Source organism: Podarcis filfolensis (assembly GCF_964270895.1).
Source record: "Podarcis filfolensis genome assembly, chromosome: 1".
In the NCBI taxonomy this organism is placed as follows: Eukaryota; Metazoa; Chordata; class Lepidosauria; order Squamata; family Lacertidae; genus Podarcis; species Podarcis filfolensis.
The window spans coordinates 53,721,292-53,743,349 of NC_139604.1; the positions used below are offsets into that span (position 1 = coordinate 53,721,292).

Here is a 22,058-nt window from a genome sequence, read left to right on the forward strand (position 1 = left end):
TCGATGTATATATTCCCATTTTAATAACTTGCATATGTCCCTGGCTGGCAATTAGTAAGTTTTGTCACTGTTGTTTTTGCTGCAACAGACCAACACGGCTTTTACCCCTCTGGAATTTGTCACTCAGTGTAAAATAATGAGCCAAGTTTCGCTGTCTACATTCATTCCATGCACTGTGCTCTGCCAGCCGTTCCTGCTCATTCCACTAAGCAAGTCAGCTGATTCTGAGCTAGTTCCTGATTGGCTTCTCCCCCTATAACTGCCACACCCGTTTCCAGTTATCCCTGCTGGAACCTGCATCTGTGCTTTGCTTTTGGCCTTATGCTCCTAGGCCCCAGAAGTTGTATTGTTGCACCCCACCACACCCTGCGAGTGGTGTGAGATTTCAGGGGTTCAGTTTCCTTGGAATGGGGGACAGTGGAGACTGTGGTGTCTCAATGATATATAGTATGGTTTATTTACACATATATACAACCTCAGCCTAAGATGGAGGGGCTCACAGCATTAAAACACCAAAAGGTCTTGCTCAGTGCTTTTTTCAATAAAAAATAGATTCTGGAACCCACCATCAAGTTGTTACAGTAAGTTGCCAGGTGACACTGAGCAGCCCTGAACAGATGTTGTTTTGACAACAGCTGCATTCAGGGCCCACAGAGGTGCTAAAACTATGACAAACTGTCCCCTAGCTGGTTTGGGGGCTGTCCCTGGTTCTGGTGCAGGCCAAATAAATGTGCTCCCGCCTCCCTCATTTTCTTAAGATTCAGGGGGATGACTAGGGCAACTCGGAAGGACCCTCGCGCAAACCCATGTGTGCGCAATGGTAGAGGCCTGGCTGGAAGGCTTACAGCCTGCCACCGCTACATGGGAGACAGATTGAAGACCAAGAAATACAAATTGGCCCCACCCCATAGCTTGACCATAGCTAGGAGTTAGGAGGACTTATATATCTTTTTAAAAAGTGTAGACTCGCACAAGCTGGCCAGCTTCCGTTTTGACTTGAAATGTCAAAAAGACATCAGTGTTGTAGCCTTGCCTCATAATGGCCTGGGACCGGATCACATCTGTGGCTCGCTCAGTATATTCATCTACTCTCAGGCCTATGCCTTGTCATAGGGAGAGACTTCCAAACCTTGTGCAATTTGCAGGGTGGACTTAATCCTGTTTGAGCACTAATGCTGGGGGGAGCCGAACAGGTGCAGGTGTCAGGCCAGGTTGAGGAGGGGATTAGCTGAGAAGACATCCCTGCAGGTGCTCTGCTGTCTCTCTCCACATAATCTGACAAGGGACTAAACTAGTTACCACTAGCAAGGACGATAACATTTATCTGGGGTGCAGGTGGGGTGATGGAATAGCCCAGGCCATGGCAAGTTTCTCCCCTGTGGTGTCATTATTCAGGCATGTGTGTACTACTGCTCACAGGAGGAACTAAAAGAATTTTTGCCATGCTGTTGGGGGCTACATCTTTTTAAAAACAAAATGAGATACTCTATTAAAGCTGCATCCTGGATGCGAGCTAGCCTTGATAAAACTTGACATTGTTTTCCAGAACCTCCCCTCCCCACTAGCTCTTATGCCTGCTGCTTGAGTGGGGAAATCCTTGTGTGCAGTGATGTGTATCTTATTAGTATGAGAAACTAAGGATTGGGGGAAACATATTGTGTGTTATTCTAGTTATAACACTGCCACCTTCCTCCTCTTCTCTTGACTGGCAACAGGGGCCACCTGGCTGCATGAGTCTGAATGACATATGTGCGTGTATATGCATTTGCACACCAGGCCTTTTCTCTGATAGTAACACCATTTGCTCACTCAGTTCCTGAGAATGCAGATGATGATTGTCCCAAACCATTTCCATAGCTGGCATTCCTGGCTCTTGTTTCCAGCAGTCCTGGTTTTCCCAGCTGCTGTTTTCCATTGACTTTTAACACCCTCTTGTCACACAGTGGCTTTGCAATCATTTTGAGGTCTGAACTGATGAGGTGCCGTTCTCTCACCTGGCATAGATTTATCATTAGCTATATGGTGAGTGCCAGTTTCCATACGTCCAGGAGAAATGTAGAGGGCCCCCCCCCTCAATGAAATCCACATTACCCTAACCCTAACCCCTACCCCTTTTAGCCAAATAATACCCACCTCCTAAATCTGTAGGTAAAACGTCTGCCGCCAAGGGTAGGAAGAATGGAATCTCCCTCCATGCACTGCCACACATCAGGGCTTAAGGAGCAGGGCTCCTGAATGAGGAAGTGTTGAGTCTTTTTAAAAACTGAGCAGAGGCTTCAAGGCATCATGTGCTACAGATGATCAAATGCACAATGAAACCAGGGCAGTGATAGAGGCTTGGATTTTGTTTCCTCTGCAGAGGCCTAGCTCTGTTCAGAACCTCTTCAGATCCACGTTCAGAATCATGTATCTACATAGAAGGAAGACTTCCTTCCTACAACGTCTGGCTCCAGCCTTCCCTCTGTTCTGCTGGTGGGACGTGGCATGAAGTGAAAGGTCTTCCCTCGTGTATCCGGCTTCTTTCTCGTCTTCATTTTCTTCTGGCCTGGTGCTTCAGAGGCCTTCTCCAGCTTCTTCTTCTCATTGGGGGATGGAGGAGGAGGATCAACCGTGATCTGGGGGATGGTAAATGTATGGGTGCGGCTTCCAGGATCCTCCTCGTCATTCCGCATGTACTCCAGCTGCTGTGCATCAAAGATGGCCTTTGAGCCAGACAGCCGAAGTTCTGGGCTGTACTGGAAGTCAGGCCGAGATGCGCGCAGCTTCTTCAGTTGGGCTCTGCATTCACGTTCCAGATCACGGTCTGAGATGGGCACGTCATGTACCTGCCAGATACAAGGAAAGCTTTTAGGATGTGAGGCCTCAAACCTGTAACTTGGGATTTGGGGCCTGCTGCCTAAGGAATGGGGGTTCCCAAGAAGGCAATCTGGAATGGCTGTCATAATGTTAGGAATCTATCAACAGATAGAAAGTGAGGAAGGGAGAAGCAGAAGAATAGTAGCCAATAAACTGAAGGCTTGTTGGATAGAGGCTGCCCAGTCTGAGACAGCAGAGCCAAGCAGATCTGCCAGCTGACACGTGTGTGTGTGTGTGTGTGTGTGTGTGTGTGTGTGTTTGTACACAGACTAGTGGTTGTGAGCAGAGCTCCTTGAGGCAATGTGTTCAGCTGGTGTTGGCCCCAAGAAAGCTTGGCTGGGGAAAGGTTGTTTTCAGACGGCCCTTTCCCCATTATTCTGTTGTTTTTATAGGTAACCATACACATAAAAATAAAATTTGGGAGCATGGCATACACATTCACAAGCACATGTAGCATGTTCATCTTGCAGCCAAGCTTGGCCATGGCTCCCTGTCATAGGATCACAGAGTTGGAAGGGGACTCAAAAGGTGTGAGCATATAGGCTACAGGGCAATCGTCCCATGGACTATGCAGTTGAGGGGTGCCTAGATGAAAGTTTAACTGAAGCTTGACAATTATTTCTTCCCCATGATCACCCTCACTGGGGCTGCCAATTTTCTTAATCACCTCTTGCTCCTAGGCAGAACCTGCAGTCATTAACAGGTGAACACACTTCTTCATGTCTTCCAGCTCTACAATTCAATGATTCTATGTCATGAAAAGCTTTGCCTGCTTATTTTTGCACATCAGGATTCTGTGAAAGGCATAAGAGCAGGTTTCTTGGCAATCCTAACACACACAGAGGGAGCCTGCTGTATCTGATGCAGACAGAAACAAGAAAGGGAGCTGCAGGTAATTTAAATGTAGGGCAGTGATAAGGAATCTGGGGCTCTCCTGTTGTTGCTGGACAACAGCTCTCATCACCCCTGGCCATTGGCCATGCTGGCAGGGTGGGGGCATTAATGGGAGCTGGAGTCTAACAACATCTGGGGGGCCACAGGTCCCTGACCCCAGGTGTAGGATGATCTCCTGTTACTGCTGATGGCAATTCAGTAGACTGGGTAACATTTTGTCCCAGGAAGAGGAGTTCCAGTGGTTTCTACCTCAGCCATGAATGTGTCTTCTTGCAAGAGGTGAGCTGGGATACTGCGCAGCTTCTCCAGGGTCTCCACCACCCCTGCACAGTCACGTAGTTTCTCTGAGGAGCCCAGGGCCAAGCGGATCAACAGCATCCCCACACGGAACAGCACCTTGATCCCTGCAGAAGAAAAATCGGGGCAGAGTTTAGGGCACTCAGATATGGTCAGAAGCTCCCTTATACTAGGCCAGGCTACTTGTTTATCTGTCTCAGAAATGTCTCTTCTTCTTGGCAGAGTCTTGGCCAGAGAACACCTTCCACATCACCGGCTACCTGACCTTTTCGGCTAGAGGTGGGACCTTTGGTGTAACACATAGCTTAGAGGTAGACAATCCGCCTTGTACACAGAGGGTCCCAAGTTCAATCCCTGGCATCTCCAGGTAGGGCTGGGGAGAGACATCTGTGTGAAACCCTGAAGGGCCATTGCCAGCCATTGTAGGCAAAACTGAGCTAGATGGACGAATGACCCGACTCAGTAGAAGGCAGGTTCCTATGTTTCTATGCTCCAAAACAAACATTCCTCACCTAGGCCTCTGCCAACTCTAAACACTGCATTGAGGCCTTGTGATGTTTTGCCCACAGATTCTCTCCTCCTTCACCCTTTGAATAGGCCCACAGTTCCTTAAGTTCATGACAGCCACTCACCCTCACTGAGAAAGGCATCCCACACCCTCAGTACTGTGGGAAAGGGCAGGCTGCGGGTAAAGAGGCACAGAAACCACTCTGGCATGTAGAGCAGAGGGCCCACGCCATGCTTCTGCAAGTGCTTAAGGGCCTTGGGGCACACCCGGCGCAGAAGGGCAACAAACACTTCGCTGTCCAACAACAGCCCTTCCTGCAGGAGAAGGGAGAGAAAATGTCATGGTTAAATATATGGTGGGTCACATGTTCTCAGATACTGTCCCGAAGGACTTCATCCCGTCATAACCCACAAACTCCACCTTTCGCATCTTTCAAAATGAATGGCTCTTTCTAATTTGCCAGAAAGTGTTTCTGTTGCCCATTTTATCTGGCAGCACTCTTGCACCTCAGCAGCTGTGGGACAGGCCAAAAAGCAACTGCTGACAATTCCCTCACAGTCATCGCTGTTGAAAGCTGCAGCTCTTGAATCCCTGTCTTTTATTCAGCTATTCAAACGTGCAAACACCATATCTTCAAAATGGTGGTGGCCCTACTAGTACTTGAGATGGAGGCCCTACAAATCAGACCTTTCTCTCCCCCCACCTAGTCAGCCCACATCCACAATAATCCTAGATCAATCTTCCCCAACCTGGTGTCCTTCAGATGTTGCTGGACGCCTCACAAGTGGCCATGTTGGGTGGCGCTGATGGGAGTTGTAGTCCAACAGCACCTCCACCCTCCCCCAAATTATCTGACAACTGTTCTCAGAAGATAAGTTTAGGGGTTTCTATACAGCTCTGCCCTCAGTGGGAAATGTCCCTGACTCAGCGTCGCAACTGCCCACTTCCTGTTGCCCCAGGGAGGACTCTCCTCCTTCCCCCAGTCTATTACCATCTTGGGGCTGTAGTAGCCAGGCAGGTAGCAGTCGCAGATCTGCACCAGGCACCAGAAGGCTTGCTGGAAAGGACAAGTAGGTTGAATTAGTGAAACTTTCAGGCAAATGGGAACTGCGGCGGGGGGTGGGGGTGGAGGCAGGAGGGAAGGGAAAGGAGTGTGATGGGAAGCATGAGAGAAATGATGCTAATAAAGAAGAGGAAGGAATCATGACACCAATAGGAACAAAGGGCATCCCTTCCAAGTGCCATGGAAAAAACCGGACATCCCATTCTTTTTGTGCAATATCTTGGTGCCCATTTTGGGTGTTGTGATCTTGCACGCTCTCACGCTGCACTCCCCCCCCGTGCTTTTTTGGGGTGAGAGAATGCCCTAGAAGACGCACAAACTTGGTTTTGGGTCAGAAAAAGTCAGACAGTATGTGTAACTTGGCATGAGACTCACCTCTGCAGGCATGTGCATGAGCAGCAGAGCACCCAGCGGTCCCTGGGCCTGACAGTAACCCTCCTGGGGCCGATACACCGTGTAGGCTTTTAGTAGTTGCAGGAGTCCTTGCTGCCTGTAAGGGAACAGAGGCTTAGAGAGAAGACCGGAATTCATAGACACAGCCTTACATTTAGTTACACCCATCCAATCCAGCCAGAAAAAGCAAACCTGCTCCACTCTCCTGTTGTCCTACATTAGACCACAGGCCAGATTCAATGAACTGGTCCTGTTAGTGGAAGCCCGTGCAACGACTTCCAGTAGCACAGCAGGCCTTTCTCACCTCCACTCTCCCCAAATCTGCTCTGGAGGGTTGGGGGAACCCCTAGAACAGATTTAGGAGATACATGGGGTAGGAGAGGGGGGAATCACTTGCACTGATGAGACACATTACTCAGCCCTCCTTTGGATAAAGCCCTATGTGTACAAACTGCTTTAGGCATTTGAATATGAAATAGCTTATAAATACTGCCAATAAATAAATGAATAAACAGAGTCAGCTGCCTTGGAATTGGGCATCCTAAAGAATGTCATTTAGAAACAAGCAACCCTCAATTGCCAGCTCTCATGCTTGTGGAGGAGAGGGGGGAAGGAGGAAATGAGAAAACAACTGCAGCGTTAAGCGTCTCTTCCAAGTGGTCAGTGAAATAGTACAACCCATGGCTTGACCTCATTTCATGTATACACCAACAGCTTTTGAAGCTACCCTGTTCATCCACCCCATCAATCTTCCTTCCTTCCTGCTCTATTTACTGCTTGTTTTTCATGGCTTTTAAAAGTGGTTCCCCCCACTCCTCTCCTTCTTTTGTCCCTCTGCCCACCTATTACCACATTTGATGCCCTTTCCCCCCCCACACCTTTGTTTTCTAATCTCTTCCATCCCAATCCTTGCTAGATCATTCCAATTTGTTTGAAAAACTAAAGCCTAAAATAATTATGAAAAGGAAATAAGTGTATGCATATATAGCTGATGCTCTGTGTGCAGAATCTGGATTACTGATTTGTTTATTATAGTCCCAGGGCATGCACACTGTCTGTTTGGCCGCATTCTGGCAATGCAGGAAGAGTGTTTTGGATCACTGGTCTTCAAAGGGAGCTGGGTCAGGACCCACTACTGAGTTCCAGCCTGAACTGAGGTGGGTCGGAACAGCAGCACTGCCGCCAGGCAAATATATAGTAAAAACACAAGAAGAAATGGGTTCCCAAATGCATGTCTGGGTTAAAGGTGGGTCCCAGGTCTGAAAAAACTATTTTGGATGACTCCTTAGATTCCTCCACAGCAGCTGGGTCCTTCTGTTGTCACAACAGCCAGACTAGACAATCACTGGGCTAGATGGGGCAAAGAATCTGACTTGGGCTAAAGCAGTTTTCTATGCCAGCAGCATCAGAGAAAAATAAGAACCCAGTCTTAGTACATTAGATAGTACTAAAATGATAATGATGAAACAAGGTAGCTAAAATGACAAGAGGAAACAAAATGACGTAAGAGGAAACAAAAAACAAAGAGGAAACAAAAAAAGAAGTTTGAACTACCTATGGGTTGAACTATGTCAGCTGCATGTAGGAATAAAGGCTCTTTGGCTCCCCCTAGAGGAAATGAAACAAAAAGAGAAGCAGGGCTCCCTGGGTTGGTTACTATAGTGTCACACGGTCCCCTTGTTCCAAGCGGAAATCGCAACCTGTACTTCATAGAAAGCTTCAGTCTGCTTCAGAAGACAATGAAACAGGGTTCCCATGTGCGACCTCCCCCCTGCCTCTGATCACATGCCAATATATCAAAAGGAAACAAGTTCATGTTACCTGTGAGGAGGAGAGAGAGAGAGAGAGAGAGAGAGAGAGAGAGAGAGAGAGAGCTATGCTAATATAGATAGGAGTGCAGTACAGATTAGGTACTCTGAGGCTGAAATCCTATTTGGACTCAGTGAGGCTTGCTTCCGCATAGACATGTATAGGATTGCACTGTTAGCCTGACAGGGAATGTGTGGCCATCCATATGTTGTTTGACTTTCAAAACTCACCAGCCCCAGCCAGCATGGCTAGGGTCAAGGGTCATATAGTGGGAGTTGTCGCCCAACAACATCTGGAGGGCATCAGCTTCCCTGCCCCTCAGCTACAGGGTGATAGATTGTGTGCAAGTATTTAACTGTGGCTGAAATAATTATACTCTAATGATCTAATAATTTTGATATTTGTTTTGTTTGTGTTCTGTCTTCAAGGTTTCTGGGAGATTCAAATTGCACTGGATGTGCTCTCAAGTGCAACCCACCTTCCCCGGATGCCTACAAGTAAATAAATGTCCATTACGAACATCAGGACTGCCTTGCTACTAATTCATGTTTGTCTCCTCCAGCCTTCGGTCTCTGCCGCAGGTCTGCCAGACGCCCCTGAAAACTCACAAGCAGGGCATCAGCATGGTGATGATTCCCTCTTGTGTGTCTCCATTAATATTAATGGCGTAAGAGTGCATCTTTTGCAGCCACGTTTAAAGGCAATACAGATACAATTTGATGCTTTGTCTCTGGAGGGAACTTAGGCAACTTGGCTGCTGTTGGCAAGGCCTTCCAGGTTGTGATCTCATGGACAGAGTGTGTGTAAAGTGTGCTCCAGCCAGTGGTGGAGGAAGCTGCTTGGGCATCTGGGGCGGGGCAAGCTGCCCATAGGGGCAGGGCAAGGACAGGCCGAGCTGCCCAAAGGGGTGGGGCGCACCATGGGGCCTTCGGAGTCTGCCTGCCTCCTCCCACTCTGTTGCCCAACAACTGAAGGGAGGCAGCAGGTGGACCGTTTGGGCAGCGCGGAGCCTGCGCGTGCCCAAGCCACCGCGTCTCTCCCAGGTGAGATGCATGGCTTGGGCGTGCTGCAGGCCCCGCAGTGAGTGCTGCCTGGCATTTTGTCACCCCCAGTGGTGACACCCAGGGCGGACCGCACCCCCCACACCCCCCTTCCTCCGCCCCTGCCTCCAGCCACAGGTTTGCTTTCCTTTGTGAGGCTCTCCTGTAACTCACAACATGTGCTAGAACTTCAGGCTTGGAAATTTGCGCATTTCACTTCCCTGCTATCAAAGCCAGAGAAATGAAACTGTAATAGGAACATAGTAAGCTGCCCTGCATCACATCAGGCTGCTTGCCCATCTAGCCCAGTATTGTCCACTTTGACAGGCAGCAGTTCTCCTGGTTCTCAAGTAAATATCTGTTCCATCACCTGCTACCTAATGCTTTTTATCTGGAGATGCCAAGGGTTGAACCAGAGACCTGCTGCATACTCTGCCGCTGAGCTATGGTTCCTTCCTCAAACACGGAGATTGTGGGCAGCGTTCAACAAAATAGTTGCATGTGCACACAAGGATGACCACTAAGTACAAAGGGATTCCTCCTCCCCCTGCCCCTGGCCATCTCCAGATCTGCTCTGAAGGGTTGGAGGAAGCCCTAGAACAGATTTAGGGAGTGCACAGAGGGACCAAAGGGGTAAGAATGTCCCATTGCACAAGGAGAAATTCACTTGAGTGTTACGTTGAATACAACCCCATGTCTGCACCTAGGCAACTGGAGAATGGTAGAGTACACCCGTTCAAGAATTCTGTTTAAATATAAAAGGAAAAGGAACACCAAAACTGTTTTGTTGTGGGAATGAGTGTCAGAAGCCCATTTACTAGTATTTGTCCAGTTTTGTTTTCATTTAAAGTTTGGATGTGTGCTCCCCTGTTCAAGTTCTACAGCAAGATTCCATGAAACCTCCACATTAAATGAAGAAGCACAGCCAGCCTAGCCTTCTTTCACTTTCATATGGCTTACAGAAGAAGCATGTTTACATTTTATTTTAAAAGTGTTTCTTACGCTGCTTTCAGGAAACTTTAAACCCTATGGTAGTCTATTCAGAAATTAATCTGCCTCTCCTGTTCACATTATTAGCCCTTCACTTACCCAGGCCCTTCAGGGGACAGAAACATCTCATGGAAAGGGAACTGGCGATGAATGTCCTTTCTGATGGTCTCCACCCATTGAGGATCACCAGGTATCTCCTGCAGCTCCTACAACAACAAACTACTTTCAGAATGACCTGGATAGAAGGGTTACTAGATTCAGGAGAGATCACACACATAGACACACAGACACAGACACAGACACAGACACAGACACACATACACACATGCTGAAGACACAGACTATTCCTGAAGGAAGTATATATAGTTCCAACTTTTTTAGCCGCAAACAGACCTAGATAACTTTTGTTGTTGTTTCAATCATCTACATTTTACCAAAATTGCTGGGCTTTTCATCTGCTGCTGTTTTAGTTTTGAAATTGGGTTGTTTTGGATGTATTTAAACATTGTTTCAGATTGTTTTTCCATAGATTGTTTGTGAGCTGCCTTGAGAAGGCTTTGCCCTGAAAGGCAGTATACGACTTCATTAAATAAGTGGAAACATGCAAAGGAATAAACAATGGCAAGGTCAAGGTTTCCTTCTAGCCAGAATGAAGAACAGCAAGTTTAACAGCACAATCCTATGCATGTTGACTTAAATTCCATTATCTTAAAGGAGACTTACTTCAAGGTAATTGTTTGTAGCATTATACTGCACTGCACAGCATTCCTTACTTGCTATGAGAACTGCTCTAGCCATAACTATGTCTGGGCAGCCACCAGATGATAATGTAAAATATCCAAATCAGCAATCTCAGCCAGTAAGAACAAGGTGATGGGTTGCCCAACGAACCATGAAATAAAATGAGGGTTTACAGGAAGAGGACATGGAAGAAGAGGATGAGGAGGTGAGTAATGGCAGAAACTGCAGCAAGCAGAGACCTACAGGAATGTCAGAGTGCAAGTACAGCTGCATGAGATGTGACCTCACCTGGTACTTTCCGGGGTTCCTCATCATTTTGGCTTGTCCTCCACACAGCAGAGGCCAACAGCGGACACGTAAGGATGAAGGGATCCCCTTCCGGCATAGCAGCTTTACCTGAGCCAACAGACCTCATTAGCAAAACAGTGATCCTGTACAATGCTCCATCATAAGGTGGACCCAAATGCAGGCCTATCATAGAGCCAGTCAAGGCTGGGGCCAGAGATAGCTGGCAGGTGTCCATCTTGCTTCCCATGCCTTTTAACATCCACACGAAACCCCTGAATGAGGATCAAGTGCAGATTTAGGGCAAGGTGTCATCGGTATGTGGTTGATGATGATTCCTATCTCTGTTTCTCCTTTACATTTCATTTTGTTGAGGCTGCAGAAATGCTAGATTGGCATCTGGGACCAGTAATGGACTGGAATCATTTATTTTGAGAGTATATATTGGATTCATTTATTTTGAGAGTATATATTGTCATTCCATACAACATATAACATGGTAGTGTACAACAATATATACAATAAAATATAAACCACAATGAAATCAGTAAAAAAAAATGTATATGTTAGGAGATCAATAAACTAAAACTCAGTCTCCTTGACAAGATGGAGATACTGTGGATATGTGGTTTATCGGTCAGAGAAGGTGGTATTCAACCTGGTCTGAATGGGGTTGCACCCTTTCCCTAAACAGGAATGGTTAACCTATGGTCCTCCAGATGTTGCTAGACTACAGCTTCCACCAAGCTTGAACCATAGTTCTGCCATGATCTCTTTTCACTGTGCTAGTATTTGGAGGAAGATCAGGGGGGGGGGTGGATTTAAAAATACTGGTGAATACCCTTGCTAGAGAAAGTGCATGTCTCCAAAAACGTGGAGCAAATTCTGATTGTGTAGGCAGAATATGGGCTGTTGTTCTTTGTCTATGAGTCAGTGAGAGAAACTCCTTGTGAACGTTATTTTCTGATCCTAATGGGACTCATCAAATGCTCCATTTAAAGAGGATAGCAGTATCAACAATAAAGCAAATTATCTCCAATTTCCTCTTACCTTTCTGTAACGCCGTGCCATGGTTTTCTCCCAATGACTTGTCATCTCCAACCACTTGGTCTCACGGTGCCGGATGAGCTCAACTGTGGGCTGCCCTAGGCTATATGTGGGAGAAACAAGAACAAGGCTGAAGACATCTTCCTCTTCCCTCACCTATTGGCCACTTTCTTTTTTAACGCATCCATCATGTCTCTTTAGATGCACCTAGCCAATCTTACAATGTTTAATTTGTTGAGGGCTGCTTACAATTTTTTTTAGTGCATTTTAAAATTATTTGCAATTCATCTAGAGGCTGCTGTGTATTAGGCAGCAAACGAATCAAATAATACTAATGTAAAAATGAGGCAAGTTGTCATTCCTTCAGATCCACCTCAGAAACACTTTCTTTGAGGTGCAAATGCAAAAATGGCCACTACTACAGGGAGCTACTTCAGAAAAAGCACACTCATTGCCACCCACAGAGACAGGCCTCAGGATGTTGATGATCTTGGGTTCTGGGCAGCTTCCTATGGATTTAGCGGTCCTGAGCGATATAAGACCTTAAAAGTAAAAAAAAAAAAAAAAGCACTTTTAATTGAGCGTGGAAACAAATCAGCAGCTAACATAGTAATGTCAGAACCAGTGCTCAGGGCTGCCTTAAGCATATCCGGTGCTGTGGTGCAAAGTTCCCTCTGGCGCCCCCCCCCCGGCAACTCCAAAACAAGGGAGGGGGCAGTGGAAAATGTCCTCTACCTCCCCCACTGCCCTGATCCCCGGCGTGGTGGCAGCGATCAAGCAGGAAAATATGCTGGCGGACATGCTCTCTGGCGTTGGGGCGCCAGCAGTGGCGTAGCGTGGGGGGTGCAGGGGGGGCCGGCCGCACCGGGCGCAACATCTGGGGGTTAGGGCAAATCCATGGGTTAGGGGGCGCAAATCCGCGGGTTAGGGGGCGCAAATCCACGGGTTAGGGGGTGCAAATTACTTGCCTTGCCCCGGGTGCTGACAACCCATGCTACGCCACTGGGCGCCAGAGAAGGCAGCCCAGGAAGGCTGCACACCACCTTTCTCCAGGAAGCAGTCTTTAGCAGATGCAGAGGCTTGGGAGGGAAGCCGCACGCCCGCCAGCCATACAGTTGGCGGGGCGCAGCTGGCGGGCATGCAGGGAAAGGGGAGGCTGCTGGCAGAGCCACGCAGCTCCCCCACTCGTTTGGGCGCCCCTGGGAGGCCATGCCCTGGCACAACAAACCACTAAGACCAATGGGAAAGACGGCTCTGCCAATGCTATATATTCACATCTTCTTGTCCCAGTTATGGATCTAGCCACCATGTTCTGCTCTATTTGTGATTTCCAAACAGTCAAAGGCAGCCCCATACACTTCAGGTCTGTGGGATCCAGTTTGGGTTTTTCTCTTAGAACCCCGAGGCCCATCAGCTGGAACTCGGTGCCAAATAGTGACTCAGGCAGGCAGGCATATGCTAAGAATTAAGAAGCAGGATGTTTCTGAGCACATGCTCAGCATAGGAACTTGTGAGCAGTAGTAGAACCAACTTCACATGTCCCTTTGCACAAAAAACTGTTCCCATTTCCTTCCCCTGCTTTTCTTTTTCAGCAGCCTAATCAGAAAGGAGAAAGCTTTTCTGTTGTTGACAGCTGTTGCTGATCTACTGCAGATTAGCCAGAGATCTACCAGTTGATCCCAATCTACTTTCTGCCCTCTCGGTTTAAGTTCTAACTGTAATTAGTAAGCAAATACAGAGCAGCCCTAAACAAATGGTGTAATGAGCACGTAAACACTGAATAAATTTTAAAATACGTTTGGGGGGTTGGCTACTTGGTTTCTCCCCCACCCCTCTAGAAAAATATTCAGTTTTGTAGATCCAGAAACACAGCATGGCTCCTTACATTCCTGGTTTTATGTGTCATGTTCCTTGAGTGACAGAGAAATGCACTGAAAATTGTGGAATGAAAAACGGGAAGACATGTTAGCATCCTGCAAGCAAATCAGGATGAATGTTCAATAATAGATGGTCAGAAGCAGCCTTTTAATAAATTTGACTTTCATGCTCTCTTTCCCAGGAAGAAAATTGTACATTGGCCAGGAAGAAGGGAAAAACTTTTTATCTTTAACAGGAAAGTCTCAGCATCTCACTAAACTCGTTTTCTATGATCCTTGGGGGAAGTTATGATAGTTGCATCGAAACTGATGCAGATTTGCAGTGTAGGTGTCAGAATGATGTAGATTTGCAGGGCTTCTGAATCTCCTGTGCAGTACGCCCTGCAGGCAGGCAAGTTGAAGAAACCTTGTCACTAACCACTGTAACCACCCCTGTTGCCATGGCGCACAAGTTGTCATGGACACAGTGAGAGGATGTGGCCACTCATGATTGCTATAACAGGAAGTGTTAGTTCATAGGTAGGCAGAGACATTTTCCTATGGAGGCTTCTCCTTCTACCTTACAGTAAATCTTAACATTCGGTCCATTGCTCATTCCAGCCCAGTCTTTATAGCCCTGTTACAAGTTGGACTTCAAGCCAGCTAGAGAATCTATCTAGTATTAATATTCATACATGAGTAATATTGCAGAGAGCTCCTGAGACTACTTTGCATTGAATGGTTTCATTTATTTATTTATCACACTTGTACACCACATAATCATTTACGTATCTAAGTAGTGTACCTAAAAGCAAACCACAGAAAATGGGACAAACATTAAAGGGTGAGCTATGTAGAAGTAAGGGAGGGAGGTGGACCATCTGTTTCCCCCAAGACTTGATCTCCCCACTCTCTACTAGCTACCTAAATTCTAGACTGCAAGCAACAATGATTGGGTCAATTTCTCTTGAGTTCCATTATGCAAAATGTCAATCTGGATTGCTTTTTAATTTCCCCTGCACCGCTTTCTGTCTTTTCCAATACATGCAACCACTTTGCTAAGCAGTTTTAACCCTGCACTGAAAATATTCCTGGAGTATTGAAGCTTGACAAATGAAGCCTATGGACTGCATCCCCTCTACATCTTAGAAGTCCTTGCTTCAAATTATACCATCCCAATCAACAGCATCTATCAACCTCACCTACTCCAGCCATTTCCCCATTGCAAATAACTGTAATAAAATAAAGATAGGGTTTTGATGGTGATTTAAGGAAGGCAACTGACCAGGCGGAAAACAACAACACATGGGCTTGTTTCTATATGACTGCAAACAAATTATATACCGTATTTAAAGCACATTTGAAGCACATTCTTTCCCTCAAAGAATTCTGGGCACTATAGTTTACCCTGCACAGAGTTACAATTCCCAGGACCACTTAGCTATTTACAGTGCCCAGAATTCTTTAGTTTCCCAACCATCCCCTGGGGTTTTCCTGTTAAGCATTAGGCCTATGAAGAATTCAACCTTGAATAAATTAACTATTGAATAAGACCTTATCAATTTCAACACAAGAAGGGAGTTTTTGCAAGAAATGAGATTTCAGATTGCCTCAAGATTGCCATTAGAGTACACAGGAAGCAGGTACATCTCCAGTCTGTCGCAGTTTGTATAGCTTCACCAAGGAAGGTCAAAATAACACAGAGAATGCTGAATAAAGTTTGGGAAAAAAATTATTTGGCGTGATACAGGGTCATATAATACTTTGAATACGTTGGGCTATGACCAATGTCTGCAGCAGAGAGCCAGGAGGATCGTATGTAATTATATAACAAGAAAAATTCATAAAGAAATAACTAGATAATGAGACGAATTGATGACACCAATTGTACAATTGGCCAATACGTTATTCATGTAAATATGCTGAACTGTAGAAGTGTTAACAGGTATCAAATTTTGAATCTGTGATAATTATCTGTTTCCCCAGGCAAGGCGATAGCCACTGTCCGGCTCCAGCAAATGAGATATACATATGGAAACAGGCCTCCATGTTCCCAGTTAACAAAGATGCAGATAAGAGCACGTCTGTCACAATGGTTAGGGAAGCCCCACTGATCTGACTGGATGCATTTTTGCTAGTTCTATGGATTGCTTGAGCTGAGCCAAGATTTCTGTCCTCCTACATCAGGGACAGGAAGCTTATGGCCCTCCAGATGTTTCTGGAATCCAACCCTAACCATTGGCATTGCTGGTTGGGGCTAATAGGATTGGAGTCAACAGCATCTGGAGAGCCACATGTTCCTACATAATAAACCTGGGACCACACTATAGGTTTATTGTGTCTTTAATATTTTGTTGGGAGCCACCCAGAGTGGCTGGAGCAACCCAGTCAGATGGGTGGCTTATTATTGTTGTTGTTGTTGTTGTTGTAATTATTATTGTCATCGTCATCTATTATGTGTTGTGAATTTCTTTCTGTAGAAAAGGGAAGACTAGGAATGGAAAGATGAAGGAAGGTTTAGAACTAAGTACCAGGGATCTTGACCCCTTTTCATCTTCTCCATAAATAAAACCCATTCCTAGTATCCCAAACAGCCACAATTCACTTAAATTAAATATGAGAGTGGATCACATTCCCTGATCCATTCTTCTTCTTCTTTTTCATTTCACAGTTATCAATGTGTTTTAGAGCTACCTAAACAAAACTGGAAGCAATAATTATATGTTTCTTCTCCTTGGTTTTAAATCACATTTCTTGCTAATGAAATTAAGGATTATTATTCTGGGATCTGTGGACCCAGATGAGAACGAGAGTATCCTTCAGAAGGATGATGCTCATCACATTCCAGAAACCTGTGCCTGCCTTTACAAACAAGCAAGGATCTAGAAATGATAATCCAGGGGCATAATGTGTCCCACCATCTTGAAAACTGCTACCATGCAGAGGTATTCAATGTCATCTTCCAAAAAGCGCTGCTTCACCCTCTCCCAAAGCTTCCTCCCCCTTTTCCCCATGGTCTTTGCAACAGAAGGCCTGCCTTACCCATTCTGGAGGCTACTGCCCCCGATGAAGCCATAGCGATCAGCTTGGCGATATGGAGGCATCCCATTCAGCTCGGAGTCGGAGCCCAGAGAGCTGGCATCATCGTTCAGGGATAAATCAAAGGCATCTGGCAATTCAGCCGCAGCTTGGCTCACATCAGGGAGCTCTTTGGAAAGAGTGAGGTCCGACATCCTTCTGTCCAAGAACAGCACCCTTATCTCAGGCTAGTTGCTACTGCACCCTTGACTTCACATCTGAATAATGAGAAACATGGAGCTGCGTCTATGATTGGGCCCCTTCTCAGTACTCCTGTGACTCTAGTTCCCCACAAAGCTCTGTAAGCTATTTCCTCCCACAACCATTTCCTGATGCAACTGACAGCACCCAGAGCTTTGCAAAGTGAACAGGGCAAAGGGGGCGGGGAGAGAGAGAAATGTGGGGATCTGAAAATATGTGGGAAGCTAAACACTAGACAGCTCCCTACAGGGAGACTTGGAAGGTAGCCAACACCCCCAGCGAATGGCCTTACCTTCTTTCACCTGCTCCCCATGTACAAACATAGCCTTACTCCAAGTCAGGCTGTTGGCCATGTTACTTAGTACACTCTAAACTGACTGGCAACTGAGTTCAATGTGTTCTCAGCCTGGGTTTTCCCAATCCTAGGTCTGGCACTGCAGTCACTATACCACTATGCTGATAAATGTGTGGTTAAAGTGAACACCTATATATGCAGTGGTGGCTGATGCTCATTGAGACTGGTAGGGCAGAAGGCTGGGAGCCCAACAGTAGGTGGAGCCAAAGTCAATGTCGGGTGGAGCTAATTGAATCTAGTTTTGCTCCCATGTTCATTCCTGCTGAGTTCTATAAGAGCAACACTGATGATAAAGAAGAGGAAGCTGACAGATATTCCTACCCTCCCTGGGCTGGGTGTAAGTAGGCAGGTAGGCTGAGGACAGACTGAGGTGGCTGAGGTTGCACCCAAAAGGACCAGCTTCCACTGAATTTATGATAAAACCGCTGGTTGGTATACAAAATGGACCCAGTGGGGCACGTGAAAGAATCCAGCTGGTCTGGATCATTTAGAGATCAGTCAGAAACAAGTGTGTGCTACTCCTGCCTTAGCTGCAACCACTCAGCCAAACGAATGAGGCTGCAATCTCTGGGGAAGGCTGTGTTTACAGACATAGTTCCCAGTGGTGTGCGTGTGGCGTCATGATTTGGAAAGTCACTGGCCTGAGTCACTGACTGCATAAACAACCACCCAGCACAACATTATTGGCTAGAAGACACTGAAAACAATAGCTTCAAGTTCTCTGACCAAGCCTCCCTCACCCCACCCGCTTTGGTTAAGAGGGTTAAGAGTTATTCTTCCATACCAGGGCTAGTCAATGTGGTGCCCTCCAGATGTTGTTAGACTACAACTCCCATCAGCCTGTCAACATAGCCAGTGGTCAAGAATGAAGGGAGTTGGGAGTCCAGCATCTGGAAACCACAGAGTTACTGCCCTGTTTAGTGCTGCAGCAACATAGGCACTGCTCTCTAGGAGCCATGATTTCCCTGTAATACTTACTGAATCTGGGGTTTACGGTATATATTTCAACTGGACTTGGAAAAGCCCTCCTATGCCAGCTTCACACATTTCCAAATGGAAGGCAGTTATCTACAGTGGTACCTCGGGTTATATACGCTTCAGGTTACAGACTTCGCTAACCCAGAAATAGTGCTTCAGGTTAAGAACTTTGCTTCAGGATGAGAACAGAAATCGTGCTCTGGCGGCGCGGCAGCAGCAGGAGGCCCCATTAGCTAAAGTGGTGCTTCAGGTTAAGAACAGTTTCAGGTTAAGTACGGGCCTCCGGAGCGAATTAAGTACTTAACCCGAGGTACCACTGTATAGGCACATGTAGATCAAAGGATCACAAATTTGGGTGTATTTTTTTCATGCAGCATACATCATAGCTCCTCAATCTAGTGAATACAGAGAATGAAAAAGGTATGTCACATAAACGGCTAAACAAATAAATGCCTTCCATGTGCTTATTTTGTAATCTGTGAAGCTGCAGCCTGGCCTATACTCAAGGAAATTTATTAAGAAGTATAGACTCAGGTTTGCCCTCCTCTCTTGGCATAGCGTCCTATGGCTCCAGCTACTTTCCGTTCCTCAGAATTGGGGAAACTACAACCTGGAAGTGGAACGGAAATTTCTACTCTAGCAGATTCTCATTAAAAGCAGCTGGAGAGAAGCCAAATGCAAATTTGTACTTTAGTGGGTTTATATCCTACTATAGTGGTGCACCACATCTCTTGACTCCAATCCTCAGAAAACAGGGACACTATTCTACATCAGTAGAATGTCCCTATTTTGTGAGGAATGTTGGAGGGTTAATCTTCCTATCTGTAAAATGGGGGAGCGATGGGGACTGACTTCACAGGTTAGTCGTGGAAATGAACACGTTAAAGCGTTGCACATGTTTTCTTTTACATAGATACACGTATTCTCTTGGAAATAAGTACTATGGGAAGCTCAGCGTTCCGGGCACTTGGGACGCCGTTTCCTCAGTCGCCTTAGGGAAGGCTCTGGGGCTGTAAGCGAGAAAGGCCGCCGCCTCCCTCTTTGTGGGGAGAGGCCACGGCCCGCGCAGTCGCAGCTCGCCGGCTCCGGGGCGCGCGCTGATCCCTCCAGCCTGTAGGTGGTGGTGGCGGCGAGGGCGGCCGCCGGGGCCTGTGCGCTCGCGTCTGCCCTTCCTGCTCGCTGCTTCTTTCGGCGGAGGTTCCTCGGCGAAGAGGTAGAAGAAGAGCCGAGCCGGCGCTGCCCCTTGCTCTTCGCCTGCGCTGGGACCACCGAGTCGGGCCGGCGGGAGGGGGCGCGGAAAGAGAGAGCGGCGGAGGGAGAGAGAGCGGAGCCCAGGCAGCGCAGCTTCCTCTCTCCAAGCGGGCCGCCATGTCGGACGGCGAGAAGCTCAATTTGGATTCCATCATCGGGCGCCTCCTGGAAGGTGAGCCGCGGGGGCCGGGCGCACAGCGGGGCTGGGGGGGGGGGACCCTTGCCATTGGCTGCGGCGCCGCCGCCCCGCGAGGAGAATTGCGCGCGGGGCTGGACTGGGCTGCTGGAGATTCCCGATCGCTCTCCTGCTCCCCTCCCCGCGCTGGAATGTGTGGCGGAGGCGCCCCCGCTCACGCTGCTGCTTCAGCCTCCACCGCGAACGCGCGTGGCGGCGAGAAATCCGCGCAGACCCCTGCACTAGCTTTGCACCCACGCACGCAACAGCCACTTTTGCGGGGGAGGGGGTGGTGTGAGTGTGTGAGCTGAACCATTCTCCTTTGTCTTTTTTGGGGGGGGTTCCCATTAGGTATATCACCAGGGTAAGTTTTGCGTGGATTCAGTGCTCCTCACGCTTCCTCCCCCCCCAGTCCACTCCTGTGAAACTCGCAACTCAAGCTGCTCCCCCCCCCCCATAAAGTGAGGCTCTGGCGTGAACTTCCGTGGAGGAAGCGGCGCTGTTAATGCGCCGCAGGGAGGGTTGGGTTACTAGAACTAAATGCAGTTAAGACAGCCGTGATCTCGCGTGGGCGCCCTCGGACTCAACTCGGAGCTTCCCAGCTCCGCAAAATCGCTGTTGCCCTCTTTTTGCCGGGTGCGGCTCCCTCCTCGCGGCATCCCGCTAGGCGAGGCCTGGATAAGGACGGCGAATTTCTGAATCCGAAGCGGGCAACTAGCAGGATGGAGGCTCGGCGAGGGGAATTGGGGGGGGCGGCGGCGCCTCCAGAAGGGCGTGTCGACGCCCGTGGGATTTCCTTGCGCCCGCGTGTCGGGCGGGGGAGCGCCCCTCGCGACGTAATGCGAACAATGACGGCGATGGAACCCTATTGAGCGATTGGGCAAGCATGGCGAGCGTGGGAACCGAGCCGCCCCGATGCTCCGCAGGCGCCGGCGAGGGGAGAGGGAGGCGCTGTTCCTCTTTACGGGGAAATAGCGTTGCTTTTTGGCTCGGCTTTGTGGGCGGGGTGGAGCGCAGGTGTCGGCCCACCTCCGCCTGGGCGACGGTCAGGACCTGGGAGTGGAGCCCGGCGGGGCGGGGCGGATTCCTGTCCGCTCTCGCAGGCGGCTGTAGCCTTGGATCCGCGATCAGAGGCCCCCGAAAGGGGCTTGTCCCTAGCAAACCTCTCCACTTCGCAGGTGGATCTGGCCAAGAATCTAGACGGGGCATTGCGCTGGCAAAACGCCCCAGGAGGAAACTAAGGGCCCCAAGCCTCAGCATATTTACTTGAGAGTAGGGCCCACTCTGTTCATCAGTTGGGGAAGACTGGGGTTGTAACCACTCCAGGGAAGGTGCTGTGTTTTTCCTGGCCAGCTAGATGTACACCTCTGCTGGTGCGATGAGATTTCAGTTTGGCTGGGACTATCCTGAACCACTTCCTTGTAAGGTAGGACGCTTCTGTTCCTGTTGCCCAACTAGAGGATAGAAGCTGAAAGAAAGCAGCAGTGTACACAAGAACAGGCAGTCAGAGTTAAGCTTGCTTGGGTTTGCCCATCAGGCCTTCACCTGGCATACTAGTATTAGTCAGCATTGGTTACTCATAGGAACATAAGAAACTGCCTTGTACGGAGTTGGACCATCAGTTCATCTAGCTCTCAGATTGTCTCCACCGACTGGAAGCAGCTCTTTTGGGTTCCCTGGAGATGCCAGGAGTTGAACATGGGATCTTTTGCAATCAAAGCTGATGCTCTGCTTGCGATGTGGGTTTAATGAGAAAAATAAAATTAAAAATATTGCACACACACTGTGCATATTAGGAAAAAACACATCAGGACATTTCTAGATGCCTTTAAACAGCATGTTTATTTAGATGCATTTAGTAAACAGAAGTATTTAAAAACAAAAACCTCCCAAGTTTGCCTAATATTTGGGATCCAATCCTTATTACTGGTGGCCTTATAAAAGTTCCTTTGTAACTATTATAAAATTGAGTTCTCTGCACCAGACTATTCCAGATGGTGGTGGGGCTTCCTGGTAGCATAGCTGCAATTCCAAAGCTCTAGGTTTTCACATGCCAGCGCCGTGTACTGATCCTGCTTGTTTTGCTCTGCTGCTCTTGTCCCCATGAGCATGGCTAAAGGTGGCGAATTCCTTTAAACAGAAGTAGCCACCTGCATTTTTGAGATTTTTGGACTCCTCGTAGCATCTTGTAATGCTTCTGTGCCAGAGGGTATAGGTCAGACTGGCAACAGACTTGCCGGC

The 22,058-nt window shown here is 47.8% G+C and overlaps 2 protein-coding genes across 4 annotated transcripts in view; one reads left to right on the forward strand and one right to left on the reverse strand.

Annotated features, from left to right (window-relative positions):
• On the reverse strand, positions 1–19,641 carry TBC1D10C (TBC1 domain family member 10C). Of its 3 annotated transcripts, none has more exons than XM_083625243.1 (10): positions 19,244–19,641; positions 16,822–17,075; positions 11,927–12,026; positions 10,880–10,987; positions 9,950–10,056; positions 5,994–6,108; positions 5,547–5,612; positions 4,680–4,869; positions 4,000–4,154; positions 1–2,825 (listed from the first exon to the last, which is right to left on the reverse strand). In XM_083625243.1, exons 2-10 carry the CDS (start codon positions 17,010–17,012, stop codon positions 2,403–2,405), a joined length of 1,455 nt encoding a protein of 484 aa, XP_083481369.1. In that variant the 5' UTR covers positions 17,013–17,075; positions 19,244–19,641; the 3' UTR covers positions 1–2,402. The 3 variants fall into 3 exon arrangements, with proteins under 3 accessions (XP_083481369.1, XP_083481370.1, XP_083481371.1); XM_083625244.1 differs by having other exon boundaries at positions 19,333–19,425; XM_083625245.1 differs by lacking the exon at positions 19,244–19,641 and adding an exon at positions 17,351–18,168.
• Positions 19,494–22,058, forward strand: part of PPP1CA (protein phosphatase 1 catalytic subunit alpha) — an 8,149-nt gene continuing 5,584 nt past the window's right edge. The window contains exon 1 of the mRNA XM_083628154.1: positions 19,494–19,814. Within this exon, the coding sequence (XP_083484280.1) occupies positions 19,760–19,814 (55 nt within the window). The 5' untranslated portion in view covers positions 19,494–19,759. The remainder of the gene's footprint in view (positions 19,815–22,058) is intronic.